Consider the following 23,671-nt stretch of genomic DNA (forward strand, 5'->3'; position numbering starts at 1 on the left):
ACAGCATGTATGGGGCACTTGGGTGGCTCAGTGGTGGAGTGTCTACCTTCGGCTCAGGGTGTGATCCCGGGGTCCTGGGATGGAGTCCCGCATCGGGCTCCCTGCATGGAGCCTGCTTCTCCCTCTGCCTGTGTCTCTGCCTCTCTCTGTCTCTGTGTCTCTCAAGAATAAATAAATAAAATCTTAAAAAAACAAAACAAAAAAACCAGCACATAGAAGTCACTTCAAAGTTTGCAAAATGTCCTGAATGAACCAGCTGCAAACTACCACTTATCCCAGTGTGTCAGCCCTGCACGTCTGCCCGCACTCGTGGGAGCTGGGGCCTGGGCAGGGAAGGCAGGTGTCATCTAATCTGTTCTCATGCAGAATGTCTTCATTCTTAGAGGGGAGGGCCATTACTCCTGTAGCTGCTCCTGCCTCATGGTCCCCGGAATGCAGCTGGGAATCTAGCTTCTTCTGGACCCACTGACTGCCTAGGGGAAGCCAGCCTGCGCCTGCACCTGCACCTGGATGCCCGCCCGCCCACTGCACCCACAGAGGCCTCCAGACCTTCTCAAGTAACAACGGTCATGGCATGACCGGCAGGCCACACCACAGCCCAGCCACCGTGAACTGCCTGCACTTCCTCAAAAGGAACTCGCTGGGGTCTCCTCCAGGGCGCCCGGCGGGAAGCCCCGTACTGAACACTCTCCTCTGGCAAATCCCCAGCTCTCCTTTATGTGCAACCAGGGGACCACTTCCTCCAGCCGGAACCCAGAACCATGTCCAGGTTGTGTGTCTCCCACAGGTCACGGTCGCCAGCTCCGAGGACAGGCCCGGGGCCACCATGCCCACCGACAGCTCCCTGCTGGCCAGATGAGCACAGGAAAAGACTCCTTTACCTGTGACCTTAGGCCTGAAGTCAGGGGCATCTCCTCCTTCTGCGTCCCGGGAGAGAGGAACAGCCTTCACCTCCCGCTTCTGGGGAGAACCCGGCTGCATCCCTCTGAGCTTTCAGGAAATTTGAAAATTCATTTCTTCTAGGTAGCAGCTCTCACACATCTCCCCACTCTGGCATTCTGCCCCCCGCCAGGACCCCGCTCCCCCAGAGGCTATGACTGGTCCCCAGGACCCAGCGTGTGATCCCAGATTCTCCCCTTTAAGAAACTGAACAGAGAGCCCCAGATGCTGAGCCCCAGGCCAGGGAGGTTCACAGTGGGGCTCTGGGCACTTCTGGACTCCTGGGGCTGAGGGCCTGGAGTAGCTTTGTCACCACTTCAGGCTACTTGAAGTTCTTGAGACACCCCAGGAAGTGTCCCCCTGGGCACTCTTATGGGACACCTGGGGCCAATAATTCACTGTTGTGTGTTGTGACAACACAAGCTGTGTTGGGGGATGCTCATAGCATTCCTGGCCCCGAACCCACCAGATGCCAGGAGCACCCTTACCTCCAGTCGTGACCACACAACATGTCCCCAGACACCGCCATGTCCCCTGGGGGCACAACCACCAGCCACTCATACACCTAACCAGGTGAGAACCACTGGTTTAAACCCATGAGGCGGCTACTGGGTAAGGCTGTGTTTTCTCAACTTGAAAATGAGGGGGAAATTCCACCCTGCATAGACCTTGCATGTAGGTAAAAATTCCTACCTCGCAGGGCTAAATTACAGAGCATCTCGGTCCAGGTATTATTACATTAGGGACTACTATTACAGAGCAGCGTTTACGTGGGCTGTGCTGGGGTCTACGCAGCATCAACACAGCTGATCGCTCCGCAAAAGCCGAGGGGATCACCGAGGTTAACAAAGGTGGTGTAGAGATCCTCTCCTGCAAGTTACTGAAAGAAAAGAAACGTAATACTCTCAACCTTCAAGCTCGCAGCCACCTCGTGATCCCTTGAGATTTCGATCCCCAGGGCAGGCTCCATCGCTATCTTGTCATTGATCGATGCTTCTGAGGCCGACACTTGGGAGATGCTCCAGGAGAGAAGCAGAGGACGAGCCACCGACTGGGACAAGGGACCCCACAGAAGGCTCATCTGAGAAAGGATCTGCATCTAAAGTACACAGATTTCTTAAAATCCAACACTAAGAAATCAAACAACTTGATTCAAGATGAGCCAAAGATCTGAACAGACACCTCACCAAAGGGGACGTACAGATGGCACATAAGCACATGAAAAGATGCTGCGTGTCGTTAAGGGGGCAGGGAAGGGAACCTAAGACGGCTCTAACAAAGTACATTTACGAAACACACGTACACACACGTACACACACACACACACAGAAGAGGAACTTCCTACATGCTTTCTTTGCTCAGAAAGAAGGGACAGAAAGAGCCTCCAGATTCGGCTCTGGTGGCTGGGGTCTGTGATGAGGGCAGGTCCTCAGAGCAGGACGGGGGTCGGGAGGGGGCCCTCCACGGGGCCCCTTCCATCCAGGGCCACCCTGGCTCCCCAGAGCCGGCTGCACACCTCTCGGGACTTCGCATGGCAGCTGCGGCCCCTGGGGTGGCCCCCGGCCCGCTGCACCTCTGAGGCTTCCATCTGTGGTCCTGAGGGGGGACCTGGGGGACCCGGGGGACCTGGCGAGGGGACTCTGCCCTCCACGCCCGCTCTGCCCAGCTCCAGTGCAACCAAGCCAGCTTTTAATAAAGCTGCTCCTGAAAGTCTCTGGGCCTTGCATGGGGAGCTGTGGGGTTTTTCAAGCGTTCTTCCCACACTTTCCGATGTCCACAGTTACTCATAGTTCTGTTTCCTAAACCGGGCCACCATGTGACACAAAGTGGTTCCCTCCCAGAGAACATCAGCCTTAATCACGCCCTGAATTCATCCCCGGGGAACTTCCTGCATCGCTTCCTCCAACCCCCAGGGGCCACACATTTCCTAAAATGATCTCGCCTGAAGATGACAGGACTGTCACCCGGAGTTCCTCCATGCCTTGTCCCAACCATGAGCTCTGCCGATTCGGGGTTGGGGGGGGAGCGGAGTCCAGTGCCTGCAGGCTCCCAGAATCCCTAACCTCCCGGAATCTTCACACCCTCCCTTACAGGGGCCTCCCCACCACCCACACTCCTGAACTCACCGCCGACTTCTAACAAACCAGAAAATGAAACCCCTGCACCTGGCAGTGCCTAACCATCTCTGAGCACCCACCCTCTTCCTGAGGGTTCCATGGTAGGCAAATGAGTGCCTTCCCACTGGGGCCCAAAGTCTGGGCCAGCCCCGTCCCAGCTCACAAGCTGCAGGAACAGCACAGAGATCAGGAGAGCAAGCCGCCAAGGCCACAGGCCTGCTGGAGTACTGACAGCTCTCAATTATTCAGCATCTCATTATCCAGCCTCTGCATCTCTGCAACCCACTTCCCAGAAGACCAGTGGGAAGCCACTAAGCCCTTCCAAGCCCAGCTTTGTGCCCCCTTGATTCCTGCGTCTGAGCCCAAACGGGGTTTTCAGCCTTTTGTTTGTACGGGGGAACCTCCACGTGTACCAGGCACTCGAACTGTGAGAACCAAGGCAGGGGAGCCAGCTAACTCACACACAAAATCACCAACAGCACTGCTGCTGTTTTCCTGTCCACGCTATTCACCACAGGATGCCCTGGACTGGGATTCTTGGTGCACCGACATCAGACCAGACTGGCCTTTGATTTACTAGACACACACTAGCTCCTAAAAGCAAAGGCAAGAAGCATTTCACTTTGGGACCAGTCTGTTACTTCAGGCGTGTGTTCTTCATATTCCATGGGCGTAAATGTCCCCCATAAAAAGCCCTAACAGTCCAGAACATTCCCCTTACTTGCTATCCTGTGGCAGATTTCTTTCCCTGGTCCCTTCTGATCTCAACCCAAGCATGACCTGCTCTGCGCGCTTCTCCATCGGCCTCACTTTCACGTGTTCTTTGAGCGCACGGTATCATAGTGCTTCCGGTCTGTTTAACCATCACAGCGGACTCCCCGTTCCTCGAAAGCAAGAGTCCTGGCTACCTTTTCTTCCGAGGCTGAACAAATTGTGAGAGGGAAGTATCATTTATGCCTGTAACCGTCCCAAGTCATGAAGAGGACCCGAAATGTCTTCTGGCAAAGGGCGACGTCACTACAGGTGAGGACACACATCACCAACGCAGCAGGGATGACACAGAAGCGTGACGTCATTTATCATCTCCGTTTAGGGGGTACGACTTGATAAGAGACAAATGCAAGCCAGTTTGGGCTCTTAAATCATAAGGCTCGATAGAGGAATGGCCAATTTGTTTGGGGATATTTGGAAGCCCCTAAAGGGTGATGAGGCCCTACTGGGAGAGGACTAAATAAAGTAATCTGGTAAAAGCATCCCTGATGGGAAATGCAACAGTGCAACCCCCCCCCCACACACACACACATAAAAACCCCTAAGGGGAATGTGTGGGGGTACGCATGACCCCAAGGGGTAAAAGTGTTACACACTTCCCTAGACATGCACAGGTCCCAGGGAGAAAGGAAGGGGGGTCCAGTGTCCCTGCGGGTATGCACACTTGGGGAGACACCAGGAGACCTTCTGGGGGATAATCAGTCTCCCGTCCTTCCTTTCCTGGGGATCTGAGATGGGCCTGAGGCCAGCCCCAGGGCCGTCTCTCCCTCCTGCCTGACCTCTGCGGCCTCTTTGGCTCCTCTTTCCTCCAGAGCTCAACTCACCCAGACCCACCGGGGATCTGCCCCAGGGGAGCAATCTCCGGCCAGAACAAAGGGAAAATTCAGGAACCTGGGCCTGCAGCGCGGCCGCACAGGCCTGCGGGAGTTAACAGCCCTGGCAACTCTACAAAAACTTTAAAATGTAAGCGGAGGCAGGTAGATTTTTAGAATTATTTTCCTAAGCACCAAAGGGGGAGGGGGCTCTGGGGCCCTTGGGGGCCGCACCCGCACAGCCCCGACCCCGCCTTGCGGCCCGCGCCCCGCGCTCGGGGACCAGTCGCGGCTGAGCTCGGCGCCTGCGGCCGGTGCTGCTCTGGAAGGGCGCTCGGTGATCGCGGGGCCCTGCTCGGCGGGACGGGCCCCCCCACTCGCAACCCAGGTCCGCCCTCCGCGCCCGCGCCCGCGCCCATCTGCAAGCCGCCGGGCAGGGGCGCGGGGCCGAGGATGTCCCCCGCCGGGCTTTACAGGTCCCGGGAGGAGGAAGAGCGAGGGTCAAGGGCGCTCCCCAAGGTCACGGCGGCGCGCCCCGCGGGCCGGGAGGTCCTGGGGGCCCGGGCGGGGGGGGAGGCCGGAGCCCCGGGCCGGGAGGTGGTGGGGGGCGGGGGCGCCGGGGAGCCGCCCGGAGAGGCCCGGGGAGGCGGCGGGCGGGGCGGGGCCGGCGGGGAGGCGGGGAGGCGGGGCGGGGAGCGCGGGGCGGGCGGGGAGCGCTCACCCTCCTTGGCCTTCTTCTTCCTCGCCAGCGTGCCGCCGAGCTTGCCCAGGAACGACTCGTCCTTCTTCATCCTGCGGGGCCGCGGGGCGGGCGAGCGCGGGGGCGCGGAGGACATGAGCGGGGGCCGCGCGGGGACCCGGCGGGCGCAGCGCGAGTGGGAGCCGCCCTCGCCGCCCTCGCCGCCCGCCCGGGGAGGGGCCCCGGCGCCGCCCCCGCCCCCGCCCCGCCCCGCCCCGCCCCGCCCCGCAGCGCCCGCCGCCCGAGGTCGGCGCTGCCCCTTCCATGCCGCGGCCGCGCTCCGGGAAGTGAAGGCGCTGGGCTCCCCGTGCCGCGGGGTCCCCCCCACCCCGGCTCCCTGCGCGGCCACCATCCGCTCCAGGAGTCGGTTCACCTGTTGAGCGTCTACCCGGAGCCAGGCCCGGGGCTGGGGGAGCCCCGTGAGGACGGTCCCCGCCCTTAGGAAGCCACCGTGGGCCGAGCAGAACACCTTACCGGCTCCTAGGGGAGCTCGAGAAGTTCCCCAAGAGGCGATGTGAAGGCCCAGGAAACGGGTCTGGCCTGGATTCAGGCAGAGGGAAGAGGGGGACCAGGGGACAGGGCGGAGGGAGAGGAGGGCAGGGCGGGCCTTGGAAGTGCTGGAAGCAGAGAAAGCATTTTCGAGTTAGGATGATGTGATCAGATTTGGCTCCACCAGGGGCCCCTGGGTGGCTCAGCGGTGGAGCCACCTGCCTTCAGCTCAGGGCGTGATCCCGCCCGCAGTCCTGGGATCGAGTCTCCACAGGGAGCCTGCTTCTCCCTCTGCCTACGTCTCTGCCTCTCTCTTTCATACATGAATAAATAAAATCTAAAAAAAAAAAAAAACAAAAACGATTTGGCTCCACCAGGTTGACTGTGGCTGACAGCAGGACAGTAGATGGAAGAGTAAGGCAGGAGCCTGGACACCAGTTCCAGGACCAAGGTGACCTAGGAGGGAGGTGAACAGATTCCCAGAGACATAAGAGGAAGGAGCCCAGACTAGTGGTCAGGAGAGTTAAGGTAAGGTCCCCCCTGTTTTCTGGGGGACCAGGGCTAAGGGGTGGAATCAGGCTGAGACGGGGCTATCCCAGGGGCTCCCCTGGGAAGGGAGGAGACTCTGAGTCACAAGTGTGGCTCTAGGCTGTTTTTCCATCCACCTTTGTGGCTGCTCAGTGCCCACCACACAGCCTAACTCCTTCAGTGCCTTCAGCAATGGTCTGTGTCCTGCAGTGGGTGCCAAGCCCTATCCTCCCTCTGGGAGTGCACACACCACAGGGACAGTGATGTGCCCTCCCTGACAGCATATGACCTGCACTGACACAGGACTCACAGTCATGCACTTAGGGACCCAGGAAGCTGGGGGAGAGGAGGCTAGTCCAGGAAGGGCCATCTGACCTGGGACACAGATAAAGTCACCTCTGCCTCTGTTCAGTAAAGGCAGAGAAGACTCAGCAGGCAGAGGGGAGGGACATGGGGAGAGAATGCTAAGTAATGACAGACACCCCACCCCCACCGTGGTCAGGGTGCGAAGTGACAAGAAGGAAAGGCACATGGCCTGGTGTGGACTGAGCCTTTGGGGTGGAGGGAACAAGATCAGTGCCCTGTGCCTTTGGGGTGGAGGGAAGAAGATCAGTGCCCTGTGCCTTTGGGGTGGAGGGAACAAGATCAGTGCCCTGTTCAAAGAACCCCAAGCCACCGAGCAGGTTTGAGCGGAGACCTGACCTGTCAGATTGATGCAAGGGGATGGATGGAAGCAAAAGCCAGGGTCAGAGAGCAATTAATTCAGCAACTCCTGAAATGGGGCAGCCCTGGTCTCCAAGGACCAAGGCAGTGGCAGAGAGAAGGGACAGACAAGAATGAGCTTGCAGGGCTGCAGATGCCAATGTTTGGAAAATAATTGGATGCCAGAGTCAGGGACAGTATAAAGCCAGAGGTCTCTGAGGCTTCGGAGGCCCGATTGGGGGTGCCTCTGACCAGGCTGGGGAAAACACAGAAAGTTGTGAACTCAGTTATTGACATCCCCATGGGGTCATGGCACAGTCAGGGCTAGACAGTGCCTGCCATCTGGATGCTGGAGGGAGCTGTCCTCTAGGGCAGGGTCTCTGGCCCCTTTGAGAAGCCGATGCACAGAACGGGCGGTTTATGCTAGAGAAGCATATACATGGGGTGCCGCACAGCGCCTCGGGAGGACCACAGACACCACCACCCCCCCAGCCTCCCGCTGCCCTCAGCACAGCCACAGGCCCCAGGGGAGCAGAAAGGTAGCTGTAGGAAGGGCAACGGAGCATGGCTGTGCTTCTTGGGCCACGAGAACTGGCAGCAGAGGGTACAGTCCTGTGCCCCCCCCCCAAGTAGATAACCAAGTGCTTGAATATTGCATCAGTGGGCCAGCTTCCCAGCAAATGCACAGAATTTACCATTTTCACTTGTTAACTGCTCATTTGAACACTGCAGAGACAGGTGGAATCCTACTTTGAAAAATGTCATTACAGGGCAGCCTGGGTGGCTCAGCGGTTTAGCACTGCCTTCAGCCCAGTGTGTGATCCTGGAGACCTGGGACCGAGTCCCATGTCGGGCTCCCTGCATAGAGCCTGCTTCTCCGTCTGCCTGTGTCTCTGCCCCCCACCCCCCACCTCTCTCTCTCTCTGTGTCTTTCATGAATAAATAAATAAAATCTTGAAAAAAAAAGAAAAATGTCATTACACTGTGAATGGATTTCTCTAGAAGACACCTGAGCCTGACACTGCCCACCTGCTTCAAGCAGGACTACTCACTACAACCAAGCAACTCCTAGCTGTAAGAGGAACTCTGCTGGGCCTTACATGATAGGGTTCCTGGAGTTCCGTGGAAATCATTCATATAGAAACATAATCATAGGGACGCCCGGGTGGCTCAGTGGCGGAGCGTCTGCCTTCAGCTCAGGACGTGATCCCAGGGTCCTGGGATCGAGCCCCACTTCGGGCTCCCCACAGCGAGCCTGCTTCTCCCTCTGCCTATGTCTCCACCTCTATGTCTGTCATGAATAAATAAATAAAATATTAAAAAAAGAAACAATCATATTTTAAATGCAGGTGTGGTATTTATTACCAAGAAATCCATGCGAAACACCAACTTCTCAGAAAGACCCTTTTCTGCAGAAAGACGAAGTGTGCATTCACACACACTATTTCCCTTGCGTATTTTGGGCTGGAGAATGGAATGATCTCTTATTAAATGCGGCTTTGAAGATTATTTTAAATTGGTGTGTTAGTTGCAATGGCTTATCTCGTGCGTGCCACAGATAACAATCAAATACTAGGCTGTGGATTAATTTGTATTTTTTTCAGGGCTAGACGAAGGAGGAACAACAATACGACCCCCTGCTCCCCCCAAAAAAACCCAAAACTCTGCTCCTTTCTTGGCCTGGCTCCTGGGGATTTTATACGGTGTTCCCTCCGGGGTCGTCTAACCAAAACAACTTTCTAAATCACTTTACAGAGTGGCAACATCAATATTTCCTTGAAGGCTGGAAAGTGTTGGTTCTTAATTAAAAAGAGAATTTAACAAGAAGCAGAAATGTGGCTTTAGCTCCTGTCCTCATCAACTCCAACTTCCACTCCTTGGCATGTGACACACGTAGGTAGCCCACGCCACTGCTCTTCGTACGCTTTACATTTGGAGAATAATCATGAAAATCAGATTACATGCAGCTGCCCCTATAAAAGCAAACCATTTGATTTTGCGTTTGAAGTGTGGCTTCCAAAGAGGGGCCAGTTCCTTATAAGCTTAATGAAGGACAAGGAGCAAACATTTCATGGGTGTGCCCCGTAGCCCTGGCCGGGGACTGGGCCCCACGCTGCGCGCTCTGGGTCACCCCCGATTACAAGCCTTCCTGTCATTCTTGCTGTCCTTCCCGTAAGCGGACAGGCGCACTGGGCAAGGCACACAGGTGTAATTTGTCGTAACACTTCGGCTGAGGCAAGCCGAACAAAAAGCCTTAAAAATAACGAGGTGGGAGAATGGGTACACCCATTGGTGTATTCATATAATGAAATACTACTGAGCAAACAAAAAGAATGACGGAGTGCAGGGAATCTCAAAAACGTCACGTTGAGAGGCAAGGGCACACACTGGAGGTGTGCACATATTTGAGGTTCAATAGGGATCCCTGGGTGGCTCAGTGGTTTAGCGCCTGCCTTCAGCCCAGGGCGTGATCCTGGGGTCCCGGGATCAGGTCCCGCGTCGGGCTCCCTGCATGGAGCCTGCTTCTCCCTCTGCCTGTGTCTCTGCCTCTCTCTCTCTCTCTATGTCTATCATGAATAAATAAATAAGATTTTTTAAAAAAAAGAACAGGTGACCTCTTCGCTATGTGGAGGGAGGTTCCCGTGGCAGGAGAGGGTCTTGCCTGGATCCGGGCACCCGGCAGCGCCGGGCAATGCGAGTGTTCCATGTGTTGCCCTGTGGGGTAGTCACTCAGGTGTGTACATCTGTCCGCCGAGTATTTGCAAATTTCCCCGTATATCCATTCTACCTCCATAAAGTCTTGGGGAAAAGAAAGTAAACAAACAAACAAAAAAAAAAAAAAAAAAGAGAAAGTAAACAAACGTCACCTCCAGGCAGGATAACTTGAATTATTTTTACCTTGCCTGCTTTGGGGTTCTCTTCCTTATCAACAAACCTCTTAGGGCCCCGCGGCTCTGCGAGCACTTAAAGAGGGTTTTAAAGCTGGGCAGTTTCTCCAATCTCCCTGTCATGTGACTAAAAAGAAATGATGTCTTTCAAAAAACGAAAAACAGCCGTTAGCGCTTTGGGAGAAGAAAGGAAACTCATCCTAGGAGGAGGAGGAGGGTGTATGGAGCCTGTGAAATGTTTTCTTGCGTTGCTTATTTTCCAACCTCCCACCAGTGGCTGGAGAGTCAGAAGCGTGTCAAGAGGGGAGAGAAATAATTAATTCAGCGACAGAGAAAGTGTCCTATTTCCCCCCAGGTTATGTTTTGGGTGCGATCTCTCCACGCCCTGGGGCGACATGTTCAAACGGGCTGTGATCATCATGTCTAAAGTCGCCTTGCGGACGGTGCTGTTTCATTAGTTTGCTCGTGGAGCAATCTGGCAAGAGAGTGACGTGTGATTTTCACAGTAAACGCTAGGAGCGTGAAAGGATGACCACACTTGCCTGGAATTTAAACACTGGTGGTAGCGCTTTCTCCCGTCCCACACGTGAGCGAAACATGAATCACTGATGACCGTGATCAGCAGCCTCTTACTCAGTGATTTTGGAACCATCAGCAAACTTCGAGACCACGGAAGTTGGATTTCCATCTATTAGCAACTCCTCTGAGTTGTCAGTTTGCATAGTAGGCAAATTAAGCCACATCTGCACTTTGTTCCTGAAAACGTTTTATGAATGAGGAACGGGTGAGAGGTTGGCACCAAATTATTGATTCCTTCTGTGGAGGGGAATTGGTAAAGCTTTCTATAAAAGATTAGCCCTCAGACTTTCCCCCAAGCTTTTAGAGAGCAAGTTCTTTGAAAAATGCCAGTTCCTTTTAGATGGCTGGGAGAACAGAGGCCAGGTCTGTTAGACATTCACAACATAGTCTGAATTTCTTTCATTATTAATTTGCTATATATATCACCTGCCTGCACAATAAAAAGCTTTGCTGGGATCCCTGGGTGGCTCAGTGGTTTAGCGCCTGCCTTCAGCCCAGGGTGTGATCCTGGAGCCCCAAGATCGAGTCCCATATCAGGCTCCCTGCATGGAGCCTGTTTCTCCCTCTGCTTGTGTCTGTCTCTCTGTCTCTCCTGAATAAATAAATAAAATCTTAAAAATAAAATAAAAAGCTTAGCTTTCCTCCTCACACCTAACTGGGGAGCAGTGAGGGAACGAGAGCTGTGCTTTGGGTGGCCGGGAAGACGATGAAGGGTGGGGCATTTTGGGGCAGTGAGCAATGGTGTAGGGTAGGGGTCTGCGAGGGCCCAGTCAGGGGATATGTTCAACTCTGCAGGCCATACAGCCTGTCACAGCTCCTCAGGTTCGCTGCTGCAGCTGCAGACAATACATCAGCAGATGAGTGTGGCTGTGTTCCAATAAAACTTTATTTATGCACCCAGAAGTTTACATCTCACGTCATTTTAGCCTATCACGAAACAGTCTTCTTTTGATCTTTTTTTTTTTCAAAACATTTAAAATGTAAACCCATTCTTAGCTCACAGGCCATACAAAAAACAGGCATCGGGCCAGATTTGGGAGCAGACTGTGCCAAAACTGAATTTCGCTTTACTGCACGTCTTTGCCAGGAAGCCCTAGCACTGGTCATGATGATGGGACTGCTAAAAATCGGTGTTTAGAAGCTGACCAGGACTCAGATCCTGTTGTTCTGAACTCTGAGGAAGTACACAAAATCCTTCCTGGTGTCAGAAATGCATCATTGACACAGCACTTCTGAGAGTGGGTTGGTAACAATCCCACTTCTTATGTATCTCATTCTATAAAACAATCTGTACTATTATATAAGGTAGAAGTATATTGCAACATGGCTTGTCTTTTTGGAAAACAGGAACCACCTAAATGTGCATCCGTGATTACGTAAATCATAGCTGAGTCTAGCTGCACTCAACATTTTTTTTTTAAGGATTTTATTTATTTATTTGAGAGAGAGAGAACACGAGCCAGGGGAGGTGCAGAGGGAGAAGCAGGCTCCCCGGTGGAGCAGGGAGCCCGATGACAATGTGGGGCTCGATCCCAGGACCCTGGGATCATGACCTGAGCCCAAGGTAAATGCTTCACCAACTGAGCCACCCAGGCGCCCCCACACTCAACATTTTATGAACAGGGTGGAGCTGTGCTCCTGGTGTGTGCGCCGTCCGTGGTATGGCGTTAAGTGGAAAAGCATGATTCCAGGCCTTGCAATGCACTGCAGACGACACAAAGCCCTGCCTGGTGGAGCTTACATTCTAACGGCAAGGGAATTAAATCAGCAATTTGTAAACCCCACATATATCTGTGCGTACATTTTACACATATGTGTGTAGACACACGCGCATTTTACGTATATATAAACCTGCATGGAAGTCTCCAAATATTGTCAGCGGGCGGGGGGGGGGGGGAAGAACTGATGGGAACTTTGCCTTCTATCTGCCAGTACAAAAAAAAAAAAAAAAAAAATTGATGTTTATGTAGGGCAAAGAGAACTGATTTGAGGGCTAATTAGAATACGTCTTGATTGAGAAAGTGGGTACTCGGTGCATGAGCATCAGCTCAAAACAGTGCCATTTACCAGTGATTCGTTCCCGCTCTCAGCTCGTAGGGTCAAGTGTGTTCCTGGATTATCCACCTGCCACACCTACTGCGGTTCATTGCTGATCATGATCAGAGGCTGAGCAGCTGTGAGCAAATTATGCTCTTGAATCAGGAGCGTGTTGAATCGTGGAGCTCCACTCTGTGTGGCAAATTATCTTGAGACTGTCAAAATTTCAAATTTAGGGAAATCGGTAAAACACAAGGCTTGAAAAGACTATTCAACCATTAGTGCTATTTAAATGTTTAGTATAAAGAACTGTTAAAATGGGGTGCCTGGGGGGGGCGCCTAGGGGGCCCAGTAGGTTAGGCATGGGCCTTGGGCTCAGGTCATGATCCGGGTCCTGGGATCGGCCCCACACCGGGCTCCTCGCTCGGCCGGGAGTGTCTGCTTCTCCCTCTGCCTGCCCCTCCCCCTGCTCGTGCTCTCTCTATCTCTTTCTCTCTGACAATAAATAAATAACCTTAAAAAAATAAAAATAAATAAAATGGGGCTCCTGGGTGGTTCAGCGGGTTGAGCGTCCATCTTCAGCTCAGGTCATGATCTTGGGGTCCTGGGATCAAGCCCTGCATCGGGCTCCCTGCTCAGTGGGGAGTCTGCTTCTCCCTCTCCCTCTGCCCATTCCCCCTTTTCATGTGCTCCCATTCTCTCTCTGTCTCAAAAAAAAAAAAGAACTATTAAAATATGGAGCTTAATATTTTTCCCAGAAGCGCCCAATTGGCAGCAGAGCGGAGCCCCTTGCCCTCGGGGGTGGTGTCCCGGGCTGCCCCACGTTATAGGGTCTGTCTGATGCAAACATTTTTCGATGAGTGAAAGTTGTAGCTTTTGTGTCATCGAAAAGAACAGCGCAAAATGAGAGTCTTTGTTCTAGAAACATCGTGCACATAGTAGATACTCAGTGAATAGCTGAGGCGTCCCAGAAGCCCGTCTCTGAAGGTGGAAACAACCCAACTGCCCATGGACAGATGAACGGACAGATACAGCGTGGCTGACCCAGGCGTGTATACGTGAAATTGACACATGCCACGACACGGATGAACCCCGGGGACATCATGCTCCATGAAAGGGGCCTGACATGAAAGGACGAAGCCTGTGTGATTCCACCCATGTGGGGTCCCTAGAGGAGTCGCATCACAGTGACGAAGAGAATGGTGGCCATCGGGGGCTGTGGGACAGGAACTGAGAGTTTCGTGGGGACCGAGTCTCGGGTTTGCAGGATGGAGAGTCCCGGAGACGGCTGGTGGTGACAGGTACACAGCACTTGGATGGACTTCATGCCGCTGAACTGAACACCTGGCAATGGTTGCAGTTGTAAGTTGTGTCTTATGTATATTTTATCACATTTTCTTTCTTTTCTTTTCCTTTTTTTTTTTTTTTTTTTGGTAAATCCTGTGCCTAAGACCCAAAGGAAATCAAGTCGGAAACTGAAGGTAATTTGAGAAACTGTTAAGTAGGGCCTTGGGGTGTGGGGCGAGAAGAGGAAGCCTTTCCTATAGAGGGAGGGGACAGGAAAGTCAGCCAGATAAATAGAGCTGATGAAGAAGGAAAAATAGGGAGTCACAGTCCCTTGAAGACAGCAAAGGGTTCACGGGAGGGCTGGCCCTTGACGGAGAAAACAGGCTCATGAGCAGACCCCCCAAGAAGGACGGAGGTCGGGGAGGCCACAGAAGTCAGGCCTGCAGTGGCGGTGGCGGTGGCAGTGGTGGTGGCAGAGGGGAGGCCGGCCCTCCCTCAGGTGAAGTGCCTGCTGCTCTCCTGGGGCACCGCAGCTCACCCATCAGCATGCGGGGCCTTCTTCCCGCAGACTCGTCTGGGCTCCCTGTCACCCCCTGAACAGGCATCATCATCTCTGCCTTTGGAGCCCATGGGAGCCTTGCACACATCCAGAGCTGAGGGTTTGCTGAATGAATGAGTGAATGAATCAATGAGTGATTGAATGAATGAGTGAAGGAATGAGTGAGTGAAAGAATGAATGAGTGAATGAGTGAGTGAATAAGTGAAGGAATGAGTAATTAAGTGAACAAATGAGTGGATGAAAGAATGAGTGAATGAGTGAATGAATGAATGAATGGGTGAATAAATGAGTGAATGAAAGGCATATGATCGATGACAGCGGGTTCGGCCCTTTGGGGTGACAGGGACCTTTGCACCCACGCAGAAAAGCTTTTACTGATTGAATCAAATCATGTAAGGCTCCTCCTCATCCTCTCAGCCCCAGTGACAGGTTCAGGGACAAGGGACGCAGGAGGGGATGGGGTGGCGCGGAAATAGCAGGAACAAAGCTTCGCTGTCACCAGCCCTGTTCAGAGGTCCCCCAGGGCCTGCACGGGGAGTCAGCGTCCAGTCTCAGAGCGGAGCGCTGCCGGGGCAAACCTGCTGGCGCAGGTCGGCGGGTCCACGGGGCACACGCAGGTCACCGGGATGTTTTGAAAGTGCAGGCCCACGGGGCGCCCGGGTGGCTCAGGGGCTTAGCTCCTGCCTTCGGCCCAGGGCGTGATCCTGGGGTCCCGGGATCGAGTCCCATGTCGGGCTCCCTGCAAGGAGCCTGCTTCTCCCTCTGCCTGTGTCTCGGCCTCTCTCTGGGTCTCTCATGGACAAATAAATAAAATCCTAAAAAAAAAAAAGTGCAGGTCCTGGCGCAGGAGGGCCCGAGACTCTGCATTCCTAACCCAGGCGCTGCCCGCATCACATCCCGAGCGGCGAGGCCCTTCTACCGAGGCGTCCCCATGGGCCCACGGGGGAAGCTGCCCACTAGGGGCACCCCACGTCCTCAGCCACGTGGACGTGTGCGGTGCAGTACCGGCCGTGTGAGAGGGCCCCCAGCACCCAAGCTTGCATCCTGCCGTGAGCACAGCACAAGGGAACAAGTGTCCCCGAGTTCTGTGCCCGCGCCGCGTGAATTATCCAGTTTCAAACAACTACTTTGTAAAACCCGGGTGCTGGTCTCTCCTCCCCTCCACCTTTCTGTGCACCCGAGACCTGGTGGGAGCTGGGTGGCAGTGGGACCGAGACGTGCAGACCCTAGTCAGGGAGGAGGCGTCATCTGTGCAACAAAAGGACACAAAATCTACCGAGAGGGTCTGGGCGCTCGTCCCCTGCACCGACACGGAAAGGCCGCTTTTGAAATCCAGCCCCTTGAGGGGCACCTGGGAGGCTCAGTCGGTTAGGCGTCTGCCTTTGGCTCAGGTCATGTTCCCGGGGTCCTGGGATCCAGCCCCACGTCGGGCTCCCTGCTCAGCGGGGAGTCTGCTTCCCTCTGCCTCCGCCCCTCACCCTACTTGTGCTCTCTGTAAATTAAAAAAATCTTAAAACAAAAAAAATCCAGCTCCTCGTAAAGGAAGCGGAGTCATCACACGAGGCTGCCAGGTGCAGGCCAAGGCGCTCTCCCTCCTGACCCCCCGCGCTGCCACCTCTCCCCCTCCCTTCCTGGTGCCTTTTTTGGCCAGTCCAGGCTCACGGCTCAGGCCCCACAGCCTGATGCGTGGTGACCACCGGCTACGGCTTAAACAGTTTCCCCCCAGAACATAGGCTGACATCTTCACCCTCACCCGCCCCAGGAATGTGAGCTTCTATGGATGCTTCTATGGACGTAGGGTCTTTGCAGATGCGATCAAGTCCAGGTGCGTCACGGGTGGGCCTTGGGCCGATGCGGCCGGGAGAGCCCGTGTGGAGATGGAGGCAGACGCCCGAGCCAGGACGCACCAAGGGCACCTGGAGACCCAGAAGCTCGGAGAGAAGCCTGGAAAGTCCCCTGGGTCTTCGGAGAGGGCGCTGCCCGGCCCACGCCGTGATTTTGGACTTCTGGCCTCCAGAAGGATCACGGTCTGTGTTTCAGGCTCTGGGTGCTCCGCCCCGGAGGCCCCAGGACACCCACACCACCCGCCTCAAGTGCCGCCCCTGGGCCTCTGGGGTGCAGGCCAGGCGGGGGTCTTGCCCCCAGGGGCCTCCTCTCTGTCGCCACTGTCCCTGGGTGCTGTCATCCGGCCCCGCCTCTCAGGGCCCCTCTGGCTGCCACTCCAGTCGGCTCCTCCAGCCCAGATACTTCACCCCTGAAACGTGGGGCGGCTTCCTCCCCTAGGGCCCATTCCTCGTCCAGCCCGGCCCTCATCTGCCACCAGGAGAGGCTGGGCTGAGCTGTGGGTACCCAGGACGCCGGCCCAGGCTGGCACGGCCCTGGCTCCGGGGCTGGCCATCTGCAGAGGGGCAGGGATGTGGGGGGCACCAGAGCTTCTGCCCCCAGACCAGTGACTGTGCCTGTCCCCTCCTCAGAAAGGATCTCCTACCCCGTAAAACCCAGTCTCATCACCACCTTCCCTGCCTTCGCCATTCATCCCTGCTTGGCCTGGTGCCCTTGGCCCCCACGGTCTTGTTTCCCGACTCCCTGCTCTCATGGATGCGGCCTTCCAGAATCATCCAGGCTCCCACAGGCACCAGCAGCCCTGCTTGCGCGGTGTCAGATCTCGAGGCCACGTTGATAAGGGGTCACGTGCAACCCCAGCGCGCACCGACCCTTTTAGGTCCATTCGCAGTTCAAACAGATGCCACTGGTTCTGCAGGCTACCTTGCCCTTCTGTTCCCTTTGTGAAGAATGCAAGCTCTCGTGTACAGATCTCGGAGGAACACCTCGGGGATCACACTTAAATCACCAGATGGTACATACCTTCCCTGTTTCACCCAAGTTTTCCTCTTAGAGCGGTTATTTGTGAAGCCTGCCTGGGAGACACAGCTCAGCCAGGCGACGGAGGTCAGCCTGAGAAGGGTGGGTCCTCCTGGTGGCAGATGCCCCGATACAGGAGGGGAAGCGGACTGTACCCCGGTGGCCTCCTCCCCAGTCTGCAAAATACCTGCCCGGCCATCGCTAAAAACATCAGGGTTGTCGAGAGCAAGGCAAGGCGGGGAGACTGTCACGGCCAGAGGAGCCATGGAGACGGGATGGCCCAGTGTTCCGTGGGGTCCTGCATGGGGTCCTGGGCGGGGTCCTGGGCCAGAGAAGCACATGAGGTAGAAACTAAGGAAATCTGAGAATGGACTTCTGCATTAATGTCAGTTCATTAATTGTAGCCAAGGTACTCAAGCTAATGGAAGCTGCTAAGTACAGAAGCTGAGTGTGGGGCGCGTGGGAACTCTGCACGACCTTCAGAATTTCCCTGTAAGTCTAAAACTGTACGATGGAAAGTTGATCTTAAAAATATCATCATTGATTTTTAAAGAGCTGTTGTTCTTTTTTCCACCTTTATTGCAAAATAAAGACTCTCAGAATTTTCAAAGCTCCTAGGAGTTCAGCTGGGGAATGTGTTATGAGTAAGAAGCAAGTCCCCCCAGGATCCTTTTCAAAATCAATCATCTATTTTTAGCATCCTTTTGGACCTAGTGGTTCCTCATTTTCCTTCAAATTCATTTCGGAATGCTTAATTAAGCCGGGTGCCCGTCCTGGCTTAGTCAGAAGAGACAGGGCCGGTGTAAGCTCAGCAAGGGGAGGCTGGAGGGAGCCCAGAAGAGCCGCCCCGGGCAAGGTCAGGAGGGTCACCCCTGCAGCTCCCTGCAGCGACCCCAAGTGCCTGCCCGGAGCCCGCGGCTGGCAGGGGGCGTCCAAGGCCCGGGACGCATCTTCCCTCCCCAGTGCTTTGGTTCTGCCGCTCGGTGATGGATACCGATGCCCCTGGCAATCTCTAGTTTGGGTTTTTTTCCAGGGGTGGCGGTGGTTATCGAGGCCCAGAAAGGGGGGGAACTTATTCACTTATGTTCTCTGACAAGAGAATGACACACAGAGGTGAGCCCCTCTCTAGACCCCGAGGGCTGGGAAGGACCTCATGTCGGGAGGGGTTTCAGAGAAACAGAACAAATTCGTTTGTCCTGGAGGCACCTGCACTGGGTGCAGCCCTTGCACGTGTGTGTGGAAGGTGTGAGTAAATGAGCAACAGGAGTGACAGGAGAGAAGATTCCGGACCGCCTGGACCCCTAAGCAGTGCTCTTCCAGTCTGAGCCGGTTTCCTGTTCCCTGCCGCCAGGAGGAGCGAGGGAAGGGGAGGCCCTGGGGCAGCAGGTGGGGGGGCTGGGGGGGCAGGAGGTGGGGGGCTGGGGGGGTGAAGGCAGGACTGAGCGCCTCTTGCTGGCTCCCGCTGGTTCCTATAGGTGCCTGGTTAACAAACGTCTGGATTAAAGCTTAGCGATGAATCATATTTAACCTTTACCGGCCACGGGAACATCTCCGGAAATTCCACCCCGCTGGACTCCAGCACATCCTCCCCGGGGAGGACGGCATGTCAATTTTCATCCCTCTGTGTTCAATGTCAAGGCCACACCACAGCCTCTTTATTATGTTCTAATATTTCTAGCGGCGGCTCTGCCTGCTTAGTATTTCGGGGAAATTACACTTGGATGAGCAGTAATTTCTGGGTAGGATAATAAGATCGAAGCAATTGTATCTGGGTCTCTGACTCCATACAGGGAGGTCACCTTCTGTTCCCCGGTGATGGATGGATGCAGGCTTGCTATTATCGCAACCATCCCAAGTCAGAGTTATTTTAATTGACCAGCACATCTATCTAGTGATAAATGTAGGAGACGCTTCCTCCATTAGAAACTAATTGATTGAAAAGGGGAAGGAAAAAAACAATAAAGAAGCAGGCAGAGAGGCTGTAATTTTCAGCTTGTCCAAAGTCATAGAATGTGCTTTCTTTTCAAAAATGATTACTATTTATTTTCCCAGCAAGATAATGCTGAATCTCCTTCTGCACGAACGTTCTTTGTTCCTAAAGTTATCTAATGATTTGGCAAAGGAATCCAGTAATTTACTTGTCACAAAAATGCCACGTAGAAAGTCACAACTCGGGCGTGAGGACGAGGATGTCCGGGATGACTGTTAGCCCCACTCTAGCAAAGCGTTGTTCATTTGTAAACCCGGACGGCTGGCTTGACCCCAGGAGGGCAGTGCTGACCCAGCTTCCCACGGCTCACTCCACAAACTGGAACCACCAAGTGGGGACAGAAGACGTGTACGATTCATTCCAAATTTATACGACTGTATTTTCTCTTTATGGCACCTCCAGGTAACACCAATGCAGAGAAGACTCCCGTTTCTCTCTGCTCACAGCGTCCTCTGCATCACACCCACAACCCGAGGCAGAGCCCACCTGCTCCGCATACCGTGCACCTGCCTCCCCCGCCCCTCCCAATCCCACCCCACCTCCAAGCGGAGCTATAGTCTTCGGCTCAGATGGACGGATGGATGGTGCATTGGGCCCCTCACACCCATTTCCTGCTACGGTTTCCACCAGAAGAGCAATCTGAGGGCAGGGAGGTGAATACGATTCCTAGCTGATCATTAGAGGGCTTGTCATTCACTCCCAGCTTGTCCCTCCTCTTCAGGTCCATTTGGAGACTCTCAGGTTCTTGGCACCCCCAGCTTTACACGAATGCAGACATCATCACACTCTCTGGGGAGGCACCTGCAGCCTGAAATCATGGGCTTTGGGTGATGGGAGACCAGTGGTTCTCAGCGTGTGGTCCGCGGGCCCCTGGGGTGGGGGGTGGTCCCTGAGACTTCCAAGGTCTGGGAGGTCACAGTGATTTTTGTAAGACCAAGATGTTTTTTAGTGACTTGGTTCACGGTGACATTTGCGCTTGTGATGCCCATGCTGCAGAGGATCAGAGCACAGGTGCCCGAGTACCGCGCTTCCTAGCGGTCACTGTGCTCTTGGCCACACGTGCCGAGCCCAGCGAGATGCTAGGCCTGCTGAAGCAGAAGTGACCAATTCCCTTAGATCTCAGCCCCTTTAACAGTCTGTGTGACGACACGGGAGCCCACAGAGCTTGCACTTGGAGGCATGTCAGCTCAGGGAATGTACTACGTGGTTGGGTCTTGGGCAGAGCCAGATGCTCTCTTCATGGCACGTCAATCGTTTTTACTTGAAGGAGCGACTGACCAACTGGTTACTAGGACTTGGGTATTTGGTAGACCTTTCCTTGAAAATTTAATGAACTGGGCTTCAAGGAAAGCGACTGACCGTATTTGCTGTCCATGATAAAATGTGTGCTTTCCATGAGAAAAATTGGCATTTGGGGAAACTCGTATCCACCACCATGAGCTTGGCGGCTTCACAGTACTTAAGGGCTTTTCTGAGGAAATCAGTGGTGACATTAATAAATGCGATCTTTTCATTGCACACAATCATGAGTCAGTATTTGGAAGATTTGCATAACTTGGTGAACCAGTATTTCCCAAAGGATCAGGGCATGACGTTACAAAATCCTGTCTGGGTAAAAAAGATTAAGTCACGGCGTCAGGTGAACTAGTGGATTTAGTGGATCTGAGTATGAAAAGTCACTGAGGTGCTTTGCTTCCAAACTGCAACTAATCTGTAAAAAAAACTCACTTGCTGAGTTTTGGTGAAATAGCAAAGAATAGTCACAATCATCTGAAAAGCTGATTAAAATACTACGCTCTTTGCCAAATGCCTACCTGTGTGAGGATTCTGCTCAGAGACTTCCAACAACCTCACCCACGACACATCGAATGCAGACGTCGGTGTAAGAATCTGTGTTTTTGAAGACAAGATATTCAAGAGATTTGCAGCATTGCCAAACAATGCCACTCTTCTCCCCAAATTTCTTTTTTTTTTTTTAATTTATTTATGATAGACACAGAGAGAGAGAGAGAGGCAGAAACACAGGAGGAGAGAGAAGCAGGCTCCATGCTGGGAGCCGGATGTGGGACTCGATCCCGGGTCTCCAGGGTCACGACCTGGGCCGAAGCTGGCGCTAAACCGCGGAGCCACCCAGGGATCCCCTCTCCCCAAATTTCTTTTGGAGACACATTTTTCATAAAATGTTATTTATGTTAGCAAGTAATAAGTTTATTTTTATTGATTTTTATTTATTCATTTTTTGAAGCAGGCTCGATACCCAGCATGGAGCCCAATATAGGGTTTGAACTCATGACCCTGAGATTAAGACCTGAGCTGAGATCAAGAGTCTGGTCCCTCAACCAACTGACCCACCCAAGGCACTCTGAGTTTGTTATTTTTAAATGAATTAATATTTTTAAAAATTCTCAGTTTCCAGGGCCACCTGGGTAGCTCAGTCAGTTGAGAGTCTGACTCTTGATTTCGAATCAGGTCATGACCTTGGGGTCCTAAGAGTGAGCCCTGCCTCAGGCACAAAGCTCAGGGGGGGCGTCTGCTTGAGATTCTCTCTCTCTCTCTCCCCACTTGCATGCACACACAACCATTCTCTAAAATAAATAGATCTTTTAAAAAATAAAATTCTCTGTTTCCATACCCCATGTGGTATTAGAATCAACCCACATAAACAAAAGCTCTTTGGGTGGGATCCTCCACAATTTTTGAAATGCAAAGGGGTCCGGAGACCAAAACGTTTGCTTAACCTCATTCAATAAGATCAGTAAAACCATCCAATACTTAACAATCTTCCAATAAGATCATTTAAAAAAAAAAAAAAAGAGGCAGCAAAGAAATTTATTGTTCCCAGGGCTCCCTTTTGGATGCTGTGAACAAGCTTTAAATGGTCACGCTACGGAGATCATCGGCCACGCTCCCATTTGTGAACGGGAACTGATGGCTTTAGAGATTTCTGGGAGTGTCATAACTGGTGCCAAAAAAGCCACATCTGGTTAGTGGCAGAGCTGAATGGCAACTGAGTCCCTCCTGTTCACTCCTGGTATCAAATGCTTGAAAACAGGCGAAACAGCATATGGTGTGACCTGTCGGTGAGCGCCCACGTGGGGGGCCGAAAGCCTCAGAAAACCCACTGGCAGCAGGCAGCCGGCTGGGACTGTGCGATCTGTCGCTGAGTGGTGACCAACCCAAGTCCTGTCCTGGATGGAACACAACCTGAGGCCCAGAGGATAGAAGGGGATTTGGGAACAGCCCACAGGGACAGGGCCGGGCTCCTGACCCCTGCTCACAGTCCACCCCAACAGTTGCCCCCTTAATAATTATCTCCCCTCCTGATGGGCCAAAGGCAGGCAGCACCGAGGACAGAGAAGGACAGAGAGTCTGTGAGCACTGGGGGTCCAGGTGCAACCCAAAGGCCACGGTCCTGCCCCAGCTCTCTGCTGCCTGGGCAGCCTCTTGTTATTATACCTGGGTGTTTTGTTTTGTTTTTTTCTAAGATTTCATTTATTTATTCATGAGAGACACAGAGAGAGAAGCAGAGACACAGGCAGAGGGAGAGGCAGGCTCCCTGCGGGGACCCTGATATGGGACTCGATCCCGGGATCAGGCCCTGGGCTGAAGGCAGACACTCAACCACTGGGCCCCCCAGGCGTCCCCCAGACCCAGTTTTTTGAGAGAAGCTAGAGATGTGAATTTGGAACACAGCTGCCTGCTCTTAAGCACTTCCTTTACAATGCAGCTCTCCTGAGGCCTCTGGCTGGTTCCGTTGGTGGAACAAGTGACTCTTGATCTTGGGGTCACAAGGTCAAGCCTCACGATGGGTGTGGAGCCCGCTTTAGAAAAACTAAGTATTAGGGCAGCCCGGGTGGCTCAGTGGTTTAGCGCCACCTTCGGCGGGGGGGGGGGGGGGGGGGGGGGGGGCCTGTTCCCAGAGACCCCAGATCGAGTCCCACATTGGGCTCCCTGCATGGAGCCTACTTCTCTCGCTGCCTGTGTCTCTGTGTTTCTCGAATAAATAAATAAAATCTTAGAAAGAAAGAAAACTAAGTATTAAAATAAAGTGCAGCTCTCTGCTTATTTTCTAGACGAGGGAATCCTCTCCTCTCTGGTGACCTCTAAACCTTCCGTGTACTTGAACACATCTAACCGTCCCAGAGGTGAGCTTATGTGGTCTTTAGAGAAATAAATAAATAAAGCAAAGCCACAAATTGAAGAGAATTCTTGGTTTATGGAGATGCATCTATGAGGAGGGCAGGGCCTCTGCAGGAAGCGGCGAAGGGGAAATGTGACCCAGTGTGCAGGTGGCAGCTGCCCGTCACTGGGGCCTGTGGGGCTGTCCTCTGTTCCAGTAACTGCAGCACTTGGCAGAACAGGCTGCTCCCTG

General features: G+C 53.6%; 1 protein-coding gene and 1 long non-coding RNA gene across 2 annotated transcripts in view; both read right to left on the bottom strand.

The window, feature by feature from the left end:
• Nucleotides 1-5,535, bottom strand: part of PARVB (parvin beta) — a 97,276-nt gene extending 91,741 nt beyond the window's left edge. Inside the window, exon 1 of the mRNA XM_025456990.3 lies at nt 5,361-5,535. Within this exon, the coding sequence (XP_025312775.1) occupies nt 5,361-5,475 (115 nt within the window). The 5' untranslated portion in view covers nt 5,476-5,535. The remainder of the gene's footprint in view (nt 1-5,360) is intronic.
• Nucleotides 5,536-19,322: 13,787 nt separating this feature from the next.
• Nucleotides 19,323-23,194, bottom strand: LOC125755905 (uncharacterized). The gene is made up of 2 exons (XR_007413430.1): nt 21,114-23,194; nt 19,323-21,010 (listed from the first exon to the last, which is right to left on the bottom strand). It is a non-coding gene; the product is annotated as an uncharacterized LOC125755905 (long non-coding RNA).
• Between the last annotated feature and the right edge of the window lie 477 nt (nt 23,195-23,671).

Source organism: Canis lupus, chromosome 10 (genome assembly GCF_003254725.2).
Source record: "Canis lupus dingo isolate Sandy chromosome 10, ASM325472v2, whole genome shotgun sequence".
Taxonomy (NCBI): domain Eukaryota; kingdom Metazoa; phylum Chordata; class Mammalia; order Carnivora; family Canidae; genus Canis; species Canis lupus.